This window comes from Eumetopias jubatus, unplaced genomic scaffold, assembly GCF_037043125.1.
Source record: "Eumetopias jubatus isolate StellerSeaLion01/CBP00866 unplaced genomic scaffold, mEumJub1_p1.0 scaffold_13, whole genome shotgun sequence".
In the NCBI taxonomy this organism is placed as follows: Eukaryota; Metazoa; Chordata; class Mammalia; order Carnivora; family Otariidae; genus Eumetopias; species Eumetopias jubatus.
This window is the reverse complement of record NW_028274819.1, coordinates 32,366,708-32,379,242: the sequence shown is the minus strand read 5'-3', so window position 1 is coordinate 32,379,242 and position 12,535 is coordinate 32,366,708. Positions and strand designations below refer to the sequence as shown.

General features: G+C 33.1%; 1 protein-coding gene across 1 annotated transcript in view; it reads right to left on the bottom strand.

The window, feature by feature from the left end:
* Positions 1-12,535, bottom strand: part of KIF18A (kinesin family member 18A) — a 79,883-nt gene that overhangs the window by 30,676 nt on the left and 36,672 nt on the right. Inside the window, exons 12-13 of the mRNA XM_028117706.2 lie at positions 10,892-11,013; positions 6,125-6,366 (exon numbers count right to left, since the gene is read on the bottom strand). Of these exons, the coding sequence (XP_027973507.1) occupies positions 6,125-6,366; positions 10,892-11,013 (364 nt within the window). The remainder of the gene's footprint in view (positions 1-6,124; positions 6,367-10,891; positions 11,014-12,535) is intronic.

Below are 12,535 nucleotides of genomic sequence, written 5' to 3'. Positions count from 1 at the left end.
AATACAACATACATGAATTATGTATGTTGTATTCACACCAACCAAATAGTTAATCTATGAAATCATGTGAACAAAATATTAAACAACAAACCAAGAACAAAACATAATAAAAACAAAACTCACCTTCTGATACACTTTCTAAAGGAAATACCTATTTATAAAATGTAACATGACTTCAACAGTTTTTCCTTTTAAAAGTATTATGAAAAGGAATTAAGAGCCAAATAAATGTTTTACTGTTGACAAGTATGGTCTATGCGATTACACTGTAAATGAAATACGGATTTTTAAATAAGTAATAATGACCATCAGGTGGCCAGTATTTCTTGATCTTGGTGTTAAAACCCTATTTCCTCTCCAACATCTTGAATACATTATAAAGAAAAAAATCAAGGCCCAAAAGGTATGAGAGAATCTGAAAATAATATTAAGTTTTCAAAGATCTCAACTAGGTTAGTTCTAACGACAATAATGCTTTATTAAAGAAAAAGAAGATATAAGTATATATCTCCAACTTCCCAGTCATTTTAATGTAAAAATACAACATAGGGAACTTAATAATAGAGGGCTAGGTAATTCAGACCAATCTCTACTGAAGGCAACAAAAAAGTCGGGGCAAAATATAAAAAACATATGCTTGAAGGCACAGAAGAGCTAATGAGATTGTGAAGAATTATAGGCAAGTATCAAGAGAAAGCTGGGAAGCTCTGGAAGGTAATATCTGCATTTACAGCTATTTTCCCCATGAGGTTTTTTGCTGATCCTGAAGGAGGTGGCAGAAAAGCTTAGGAACATTGTTGAGAATTTGGCAGAACTGGGGTGCTGGAACTGGAAGTTAGGGCCCACTAAGCAAAGTTCTTCATAAACCCTCCTTGCTTTGAGTTAGAAGCCTAAACAGCTTATACTCTAGAGGGTAAAACAGGGGTAGACAGGTCCTAGCAGAAGCTGCAGTGTAGTTTCAAACGATCCCAATCCCTAAAATTGGACTAAAGTGATTCTGTATTGTTAATGCCACCAGGAGCCTAGAAGAAGCAAATGTAAATCCTCTCTGAAGGAAGACATTATTATCAGAAGTCTTGAAGTATTTCTATAAACAATTCTGCAAATAAATGTCTGGGGCACAAAAATTAACATGGCTTCAAGAAAATGAGACCATGTGAAAGAAAACCAGCAGAAAGAGGTAACAGAAACAGATGCAGAGGGTTCCAGACCTGGGAATTCTCAGACAGTCTTTAAAATACGCCACTGTGTTCGTGAGAATTTTTGCCAAGAAATGGAAACTATAAAAAAGAGTCAAATAGAAATTCTAAAACTGAAATATAACTGAAATTAAGAACTTGATGGATTTAAGAAACATTTGACATAGCTGCAAAGAGAAAGTAAACTACAGAATGTGTGAAAAGAAATTTCCAGAGAGACAAAAAACAAAGAAAAGGAGAGAGTAAAGAAGTTACAGATAAGACAAGGAGAAAGAATCGTGTAATATAACTGCAGTCCCATAGGTAGGGGAGAGAACAAAAATAGCAGAAGCAATATTTAAAGATATAATGGTTAAGAACTTCATAAAACTAATGAAAGATAACCCAGACACAAATTCTAAAAGTTCTATGAACCTAAGAGAAGTAAAAATAAAATTATATAGGCACAATATAGCAAAACTACTAAAACTCAAAGACAAAGAGAAAATATTTTAGGAAGTCAGAGGTCCAATTACACTCAAGGGAACAACACTTAGAATGACAGCTGACTTCAACAACAGTAAGAAAGACACATAAGATAATGAAATAATATCTTCAAAGTGCTAAAGAAAAGAAAGAATACTAAACTGTAATTCTATACCCAGCAAAATAGTCTTCAAGAAAGAAAGTGAAATAAATACAGCTTCAACCATATAAAAACTAAGAAAATCCATCATCAGCATATTTACTGCAAAGGAAATGCAAAAAGATTCTTTAGATGAAAAAAAAATTATCTTGGATGGAGATACAGATGCTGAAAAAATGGAGAACAAAAAAAGTAGATGTGAATATTCACTGTATAGACAATAAAAAAACCATATTTTATGGGTTTAATATATAGAGAAAAATGAAATACCTCATAACAGTGGTATGTCAGGGGAAGGGTTAACCCAGGTAAAGAATTTTAAGTTTCTAGCATTGTATGAAGGTGAAAGTAACAGAGTTACTTTGATAAACAGACTTTGGTAAAGCAAGGATTCATAATGTTACCCTAAGGGTAACTACTAAAAGAATATAAAAACAGTGTATAGCCTTCTAGGCTCAGAGGTGAAAAAATGGAATATTAAACATCACTCTGTCGCTTCAAAGCAAAGTTCAAAAGAAAAAGAATTTGGAATAAGCAGGACAATTAGAAAGCAAATCACAAGACAGTAGGTTCAAAACCAAATTATCAACACATTCACCAAGTAGAAAAAGAATGAATACTTTAAAAGATAAAGACTGATAAATAGAACAAAAAGCAAAAATCCAATTATGTGATATTTATGAGACACCTTTGAAATAAATATGATTACAGATTTCAAGTGAAGGAATCAGAAAAAAGATGAACCATGAAAACAAAAGCCAAAGAAAAGTGGGGTAGCTATATTAACATTAAAGTAAATTTAAGGTTAAGAAAAATGAGTGGATTAAGTACATTTTATAAGAAAAGGAAGATGTTAAAATTCTGAAATATACAGATGTAATAATATAATTTCAATGTATGAAAACTAAAAATTGACAGAACTACAAAGAGAAGTATCCTCTAAAAGTTGTCCGTGCCCTAGCCCCTGGAACCTGTGAATATGTTATGTTACATTGTAAAAGGGATTTTGCAGATGTAATTGAGGTTATGGAATTTAAAACAGGGAGATTATCCTAAATTACCCAGTGGGCCCAATCGAATCAAATGAACCCTTAAAAGCAGAGACTTTTCTCTAATTGTAGGCAGGAGAAATGAAGCAGAAGGGAAGATGACAGAGATTCGAAGCATGAGAATGAACTGTCCTGCCTTTGTTGGTTAGGAGATGAAATGATGAAGAGGGCAATGCGCCAGGGAATACGGGAGACCTCTAAAAACTGAGAATGACCCCTGGCCAACAACCAACAAGAAAACAGGGACCTCAGCCCTACAGCTGCATAGAAATGAATTCTGGTAACAACGAGAATGAGCCTAGAAGCACATTCTTTCCCCAGAACCTCCAGATGAAGGATCCAGCTGGCTGACACCTTGATTTGGCCTTGTGAAATTCTAAGCGGAGTAACCAGTTGAGCCTGCTGTAATTCTGACCTACAGAACTCTGAGATAATAAATCAGTGTTATTTTAAGTTGATATGTTTGTGTTAATTTGTTAGCATGGCAATAGAAAACTGACAAAAAATAGAAAAATCCAGTGTAATAAGGGGATTTTTAATAGGTCTCCTCAGTATATGATAGAACATGAAATTGAAAAAAAAAGGTCTGTAAGAATAAAATTTGAAGAACACAACCAATTTGGCCTGACTTATATAGAATATTGCAATAAATGACTACAAAATAAACATTCTTTATAAGCACACTTGAAACATTTATACCAGCCTACTATTGCTGGGAATAAAGTGAGTCTACAATTTTTAAAGGATTAAAATCATACTGAGTATTTACCCTGAATACAATTCAATTAAGCTATAAATAAACAAAAAATAGAATGGAATTTGCCATAGCTTTTTGATATTAAGAATAAATAAAAACTAAAAAAAAAAAAAATCAAACTAACAGTTTTATGAAATAGTTCTTATTGGATGCCTACATGACACTTAAAAGTATGATTCTCATTTTAATTGTTTCTCCAAACCTAATTCAAATGGAAATCTGCTCAATCTGAAAGTATAATTTATATAAAAACTGATTAAAAGAAAAAAAATGCTCCATGGGTCAAAGAAGAAATTACAACAGAAATCAGAAAATATTTTGAACTAAATAATAATCTAAAATACTATGTATCAAAACTTGTGAAATGAAGCTAAGCTGTGTTTAGAGGGAAACCTATGGACATTATTGCATAAATTAGAAAAATCAGGTGAAAGCTAATGAACAAACATCTTCACCAGTTAAGCGAAAACAGCAGCATAAACCTAGTAAAAGTAAATGGAAAGAAATAATAGAAGTAAAGATAAAAACTTTTTTTTTAAATAGAATTAAATAGAAAACAAAATCCACGACGAAACAGGAAATATCCAAAAGGAAAAAGCAACAAAGCATATATTTGACTGACAGTTGACAAGCGATCATACTAAAAGAAATAAGATCAAATACACAAATCTACAGAGATTTGCCTCATCTCCCTCTTAAAATCTACTGACACAGCATCAGTGATAGAAAAAAGCAATAGCTGCTCACATCAGAAACAGTAATTTTTGGAAGTTGGAAATCACATGGATCAGATCAATGGAAAAGCTAGAAGAGAAAAATCAGGACCCTAGGTATTATATATATGAGAAATGCGGGGCGCCTGGGTGGCTCAGTTGTTAAACATCTACCTTCAGCTCAGGTCACAATCCCAAGGTCCTGGGACTGAGCCCTGCATCGGGCTCCCTGCTCCATGTGAAGCCTGCTTCTCCCTCTCCCACTCCCTCTGCTTGTGTTCTTTGTCTCCCTTTCTCTGTCAAATAAATTAATAAAAATCTTAAAAAAAAATCTATTATGAGAAATGCTTTTCTCAAATCTGTAAACTCAGAAAAAAAGAATGGGAATAGACTATGAGGTAATTACTAATGACAATCAGTTTAACTGATCAGTAGATTGTGATGTTGTATGGTAAATTAAAACTCTCTAAACAAAATGGAGACCTCCTCATATCAGCATTGGAAACAAAAGTAGAGTAAACCTTGGGAAGATTCAGACTTCTAAATAGACAGAAAAGTCTGGAGGTGAAGGAGTAGAGCAGGAGGCAGTTTTAACCAGAAGTAAAAATCTACAGCACAACAAACAAACTCCAAGTCAAATGAGTAAAGAGGATACCTCAGAGAAGATGAAATAATGTCACCAGTAATATGAGGGCTGCAAATTTAAAAAGAATATACACTAGTTCAGTGTTGCTGCTATTATTTTGGGTTAAGGTAAAGATGAGAGAGGTATCTCATACACATTTGGCATAAAGAAAATTTTGGACTTTGACAGATTAATTTTTAAAACTTTTTTTTGTCCTGTATTCCAACAAATCAGTCTCTAGGAATTGGGTATACATGTACAAATGTGAATATACAAGCATGCTTTCTTATGCTCTGTTCACCAATGGAACAATGGTTAAATAAAGTATGGTACATCTGTTGTCTGGATTCTCACAAATGTTAAAAAAATAAGGTAGAGTCTTCATGTATGTACCCTAACAATAAACTAAATAAATAAACTAATAACAAATAAAAATAGTTGTACATCAATATATATAACGTGCTAGCATTTACATGAAACATAATAAAAAGCTAGAGTGAGATTGTGTAATACAAATATTACACACACACACACACACACATACACACACACACACACACACTGCAAAGATAACCAAACTGCTAAATTTATTTATTTCTGAGACAGGACACAAGATTTGGGTTCTGTGGAAAGTTGAAGAAGGCATTCTACTTCTATATGTAATTCTATATTGTCTGAATTTATTTTAACCAACATCGTATGTTAGTTTTGCAATTTAAACGTCCCAAGCACACTTTTATGACAGGAGAGATAACAAATGATATGGCAACAAAATATAGTTTATTCTACACTGTTAGTTGATTTTTAAGAAGAGATGATTATTATGTATTACAGAATATAGTATTCTTAATTATAATCTTTAATCCTTAATTGAGGTTAAATTTTAAAGAAGGATGGAGGTAAAATTATTCTGTCAAAAATGGGTAAGATAACTTAAAGGTTTTATTGCTAGAGTTATTTAGAATATCAAGCATACTTGCTCTTAAACCTTTGAAAGATACTGATTAATGAAATTATTCTAAAGCTAATTTTCCCATTAATTCTCACAAAACAGCCAAACCTATTAAAAAAAGTAACTGTTCTGTAGATTGAGACATAAAGATGTGACTCTAGAAATAACTTATAATTTACTTAATACAAGAAAAGCTGTACTTACAACAAGGAGCGGAATGAACTGGTGGTCCAAGTTGTGGAAAGGTCATAAGAACAGAAACCTCTGGTAGGTTATGTTGCTTTATAGTATGTTCAGTAGTTTGGTCAGCCCAAACCACCACTTTTTTCCTCTCTACCAAATGTTCAATTTCTTTGAAGTCAGACTCAAAAGCAGCATTTGAAAGGCCAGCTTCTTTTAATGCACAATATTGTTTTCTTAGGGCTGGAAGTAAAGCATTCAATACTCTATATAAAGAAGGTGACAAGAGAGATAAATATTAAATTTTAAATATATTATTATAGTTCTACATAACAACCAAAGTATTAGCAGATCATCAGAAAGACACCCTGTACATGTTTTCCTTTAGAATGCCTCAACATATTCTCACTACATTAAGTATAGAGTGAAAGAATCCTGGATAGGAATTATAAGCATCAGGTCGTAGTCTCAGCTAGTCTTCACTTGCCTCCATCTGATCTTGGATAATAACACAAACTGAGGTTTCTCCTCTATAACTTGGGGTACAACTAGACAGTCACTACTTACACCAGGAGACTACTGTGGGAACTGAGTTAAATACATATAGAAGGTTTTTGCAAAGCGTAATGTGATTTATAAAACAAAAATACTGTTGTTACTGATACTAAGTACCATAGGATTAAAATGAAAAAATATACTCTTCAATGATGAGATTCATTTTAGGTATGTAACATTTCAAAGGAATCATACTTAACTTTCCTTCAGCTTAGCTCTTCATGAGCTAAAGCAATGGTTTTCAAAGCCTTCAAAGGGGTTCCAAATGGCAGAGCTGTGGACAAGGATGGTGGGTAAAGGGAATCGATGGGGGCACTGGGTTTTTGGCTCTGATTCAAAATCTTCTCTATTACTATCAATCAGAGCAGTACTGAAGGTATCTTTTTATGTATTAGACCTCCATGTAAATGTTCACTGAAGAAATGCCACAGCTAAACAGTTATAAATTTATACACTTAATCAATGGTTCCTAACTTTTATATCAAGGAAGATGTCAAACAACTTGAGTGACCTTGAAATGCTTCAGTCTTGGTTGTTTCAGTTGACTCATAACATCCAGGAAAATAGAATCATTTCAAGTATGGGTAGGGCAGTGGGAAAAGGATAGGCATTAATTTTCTCAAGCAAGGAAATAATTGCTTTATTATCCCAGTCTTAAATATTTAGATAGTAGTACAAATAAATAGTCTGTGACTTTTTGCTGAGGGTGGGGAGTACTCCATTTAAGCCAAGGAGGCAACAACTATAGGGAAAAGTTATTAAGCATAAGGTCAATTTATTTTATTTATTTTTTAAGACTTTATTTTTATTTATTTGACAGAGAGAGAAATAGCCAGTGAGAGAGGGAACACAAGCAGGGGGAGTGGGAGAGGGAGAAGCAGGCTTCCTGCTGAGCAGGGAACCCGACGCAGGGCTGGATCCCAGGACCCTGTGATCATGACCTGAGCCAAAGGCAGACGCTTAACAACTGAGCCACCCAGGCGCCCCAAGCATAAAGTCAATTTAAAAAAAAAGATTATTTATTGAGCACCTATACTAATCAGGTGCTGTGCAGAGAAGAGATAACAAAAAAGTTTTAACAAAGAACTTTTCTGTCTTTCTAGAAGTCTGGATCTTCCCAAGGCTTACTCTACTTTTCTTCATACTTCATAGGTACAAAATGATATCTCATTGTTTTGATTTGCATTATCCTGATTAGTGATGTTAAGTACCTTGTCATGTACCTGTTGGCTATCTGTATATGTTCTTTGGAAAAATGTCTGTTTAGATCTTCTGCCCATTCCTAATCAGATTGTTTCTTTTTTTTGCTATTGAGTTGTATGTTCTTTATGTATTTTGGATATTAACCCCTTAGCAGAGATGATTTGCAAATATTTTGTGTCATTTGGAAGGTTGCCTTTTCACTTTGTTGCTGGTTTCCTTTGCTGTGCAGAAGCTTTTTAGTTTGATGTTAATTTCACTTATGTTTGCTTTTGTTTCATTTGCTTTTGGTGTTAAATCCAAAATATCTCCATGTCTGATGTCAAAGAGCTTATCGCCTATGTTTTCTTCTAGGAGTTTTATGGTTTCAGGTCTTACATTCAAGTCTTTAATTCAGTTTGAGTTAAGTTTTATGTATGGCGTAAGAATTGGTCCAGTTTCATTCCTTTGCATGTAGTTGTCCAGTTTTCCCAATATCATTTATTGAAGAGACTGTCCTTTCCCCATTGTATATTCTTTGCTCCTCTGTCATAAATTAATTGACCATATATGTGTGGGTTTATTTCTGGGCTCTCTGCTCTGTTCTATTAATCTATGTGCCTTTTTTTTTTTTTTTTTAATAACAGTGCAGTTTCTTTTTTTAAAAGTTTTTATTTAAATTCTAGTCAGTCAATATACAGTGTACTATGTGCTCATGTTTAAGACAATACCTTACTGTTTTGATTGCTATAGCTTTGTAATATATTACAATATTTGAAGGAATATATTTGAAGGAATATATCAAATACAATATATTTGAAGGAAATAAATCAGTCAGGAATTGTGATATCCCCAACTTTGTTCTTCTTTCTTGAGATTGCTTTGGTTATTTGGTGTCTTCTGCAGTGCTATACAAGTTTTAGAATTTTTGTTCTATTTTTGTGAAAAATGCCATTGGAATTTTGATTGATACTCTATTAAATCCGTAGATTGCTTTGGACCATATGGACATTTGGCCAACATTAATTCTTCTAATCCATGAGCATAGAATATCTTTCCACTTATTTGTGTCTTCTTCAATTTCTTTCATCAATGTCTTATAGTTTTCAGTGTAGAGGTCTTTCACTTCCTTGCTTAAATTTATTCCTAGATATTTTATTATTTTTGATGCAACGGTCAATGGGATTATTTTCTTAATTTTTCTGATAGTTGTTATCAGTATATAGAAATGCAAGAGATTTCTATATATTGATTTTATATCCTGTGACTTTACTGAATTCATTGATTAGTTCTAATAGTTTTTGGTGGTCTTTAGGGTTTTCCATATATATTGTCATGTCATCTGCAAATAGTAAGTTCTAGTTCTTGTTTCCAATCCTGGATGCCTTTCCTTTCTTTTTCATGTCTAATTGCTTTGGCTAGGACTTTTTGTCTTGTTTATTAGAATCTACATAGAAGTGAATCCATATTTTATGTTTTTGATGACACATTTTACATCTTTTTATCTTGCATATCCATTAATTATTGTAATTATTTTTACTACTTTTTCTTTTAAATTTCATATTGGCTTTACAAGTAATTCATCTTCTACCTTTATCATATATTCACTTTTACCAGTGAGATTTATACCTTCATGTTTTCTTATTACTAATTAGCACCCTTTCTTTTCAGCTTAAAGACGTCTCTTCAACATTTCTTGTAAGGTTAGTTTTATGAGCTCCTTTAGCTTTTGCTTGTCTGGAAAATTCTTCATCTCTTCCCCTCAATTCTGAATAAGTGTACTGGGTAGAGTTTTCTTGGTTAGAAATCATTTTCTTTCAGCACTTTAAAGGTATATTATATCACTTTTTGCCTCTGCTACACAGGGTCAGGCTCTGATAGTTCATCACCTTCATTATTTTTTTTATGTCATTTAATTCTTTCAAAATCTTTTAAAGAAAGTATTATAATCTATTTTAACATTTAAGAAAACTAAGGCTTAGTGAGGTTAAATAATTTATGCAAGGTCATACTGTTAATATAAAATAGAATTCAAGGCCAACACCAAAACTCATACTCTTTCTACTATGCTGTATTGTCTCTGTTTATAATGTTTTGGTTCAGCAATTTGCTAAATCAGTAAGAATTAGTCAGAATCTTTTTGCCCATTTAAAACTAAAATTTACCTTAAATGTATCCATCTATTTGTCTGATATAGTAAACAGAGTATGGGTGAATAAATTAATGGGTTTCTTTGATACTTTAACTCTTGCCAGTGGTTTGAGTGCTAGTAAATGAATATTCATGGTCTGCTCTAGGAAGAGATATAGAAAGTATAAGGAGATTAGGTTGAGCTTCTAACCACAGAAGAATATCTCCCTAAAGTTTTTCCTTTCCTTTTCACTCTTTTTAAAATAACTATCCTAATGTGATTTCCTTTACATCAGAAGTATGGAAAATTAATTTCTAGTTATTTGAGAATACCAGAACTGCAGGAGAATTTTATACTAGCAGAAAACCCTTAGAGAAATAAATTTTTCATTTTTACAGAGCATGAAAGCAACACCTAAAGAGTTGACTGACACATCCAAGGTAACAAAAATAAAGATTGTTATATTTTACTATTATGTTTCAAAAGATGTTACTACTGAGTTAGTAGAGCATGAAAGAGCTACTATAGCATCACATAAAAATTGGGACAGTTGAGGTTAAAAAATATACACTTTAAGTAACTTCATTTCAATGACAAAAAATCATTCTGGAATTACAAATACTTTAAAAACTGCCCACTTAAAAATTCAGCTGGTATTAATAGTATTTGCTTCTAATAATAAATTTTTATAGAAAAATGTTTTCAAAACTATAAAGCACTAAAAATATTAGTTGGAGGAGAACTACATATTTTATATTCTCAAAGTTTTCTAATTCTGCATACTTTCTGATGCTGGCAAACACTTAAAAATAATGTATCCTATATCAAGTAAAACTCAATTTTCTGGCAGTGGAAAACAACTATGTTTCAGGTTCCTTAGGTCTATAGTGCTAAAATTTATAGAATAGATAAATCCATGCACTTACGCCTCAGTTTGCCTGTGTTGTTGTTCTTGAAGACAAGCTAGATCCATCATATGTTTAATTTGTGCTTTCAAATCTTTATTCTGGAGGTGCAAATGGTGACAATGAAGATCTTTATTGAGTTCCTGGGGAAAACAATGCAAACTATACTTCAGATTCCATTAAGAATGTTAAAATGAAATAAATTTCAATAAAACTTATTTTATATTGGTGCTAATAGTTTTAATTTTTTATATACGAAATAATATTTAAGAATGATTTGAAAAATAAACATCCTGGTATAAGTGGTCTATAACTTACGAGCAAGTTAAGTTTTTTTTTCTTTTAAATATTTTATTTATTTGAGAGAGCGAGAATGAGAGAGAGAGAGAGAGAGAGAGAGCACACATGAGAGGGGGGAGGGTCAGAGGGAGAAGCAGACTTCCTGCTGAGCTGGGAGCCTGATGCGGGGCTTGATCCCGGGACTCCAGGATCATGACCTGAGCCGAAGGGGGTCACTTAACCAACTGAGTCACTGAGGCGCTCAGAGCAAGATAAGTTTTAAGTTTCTCAGAAACTAAATATTAGGAACTCAGAACAAATTTTATTATGATGACAGTTTCTTGGGTCTATCCAACTTCTTGATAATGTTGTGAAAATATGAATATGACCAGTTTTTGCTTAAATGCCACTTCTTCAGGGCTTTCCCTGAGCATTATATTTAAAGATGGATACTCTCCACCCCCAATAGTCTCTGCCATAGCATCGATCAGTAACAATTTAATTTATCTGTTTATAGTTTCTCTGTCTGTACTTAGAATGTAAGGTTCACAACCAGGACAGGGGGTGTGTCAAACTGTTTCAGTGTTATAGCCCCTATATTCAGTGTCTAGAGTTGCATGTAATAAAAATTTCTTGCCTTCACCCAATCTGGTATAAGCTTCATCCTAGAGCAAAAGTGTGAAAAGTCTTTTGTAGGTTCCCATTTTCCTAAACCTCATGTGGTTAGCTGCAAGTGTTCTCTAATCTACCCCCTAAAATTATTTATCTTTCTTTTAACCTACTAAACCTTAAGTAGGAAAATGTCAGCTAAGCGGTTATACTAAAGTGTGAAAGGGATAATCCAATAGCATTCTCAGAACCCTTAACTGGGAAAATTTTGGTCAATATGATAAAAGGAAATGAAATCTTTTGGACATTTGAGGGGCTGAGGCAGCAATCCCATAAGCAGGAGAGAGCTATGCCAAGAAACTTCCTCTTGGGGACAATTCCATTTTAGCTTTTCAATACTCCTTCCCAAACTGCAGTTGGCCAATGATTCTCTAAAAGCTTAAAATAGTTTTTTCTTCTTCTTTTTTTCAATACTTTCTATGCCAGTGGTAGGTACTATGACTGGGAACAATGTCATTCGATGAATCTGAGATATAGTGAAGTTGGGGGTTGTTTCTTCACATGATTTATGATTATATTTCACCCTTTAGGGAGTCAGGATGGTATGATTAGAGCACTGGCCTGAGTCAGGTGGTCTTAGAAATGCTCTCAGCCAGGACACAAATGCTACCTTAAGCTAAAATCAGTCTTGATAGAGATCAGTTTACTTGACTAAAATTTAAGAGCTTTACTAGATTATCTCTTTAGTCTTTTCCAGTTATAAAATTCAATGATCCT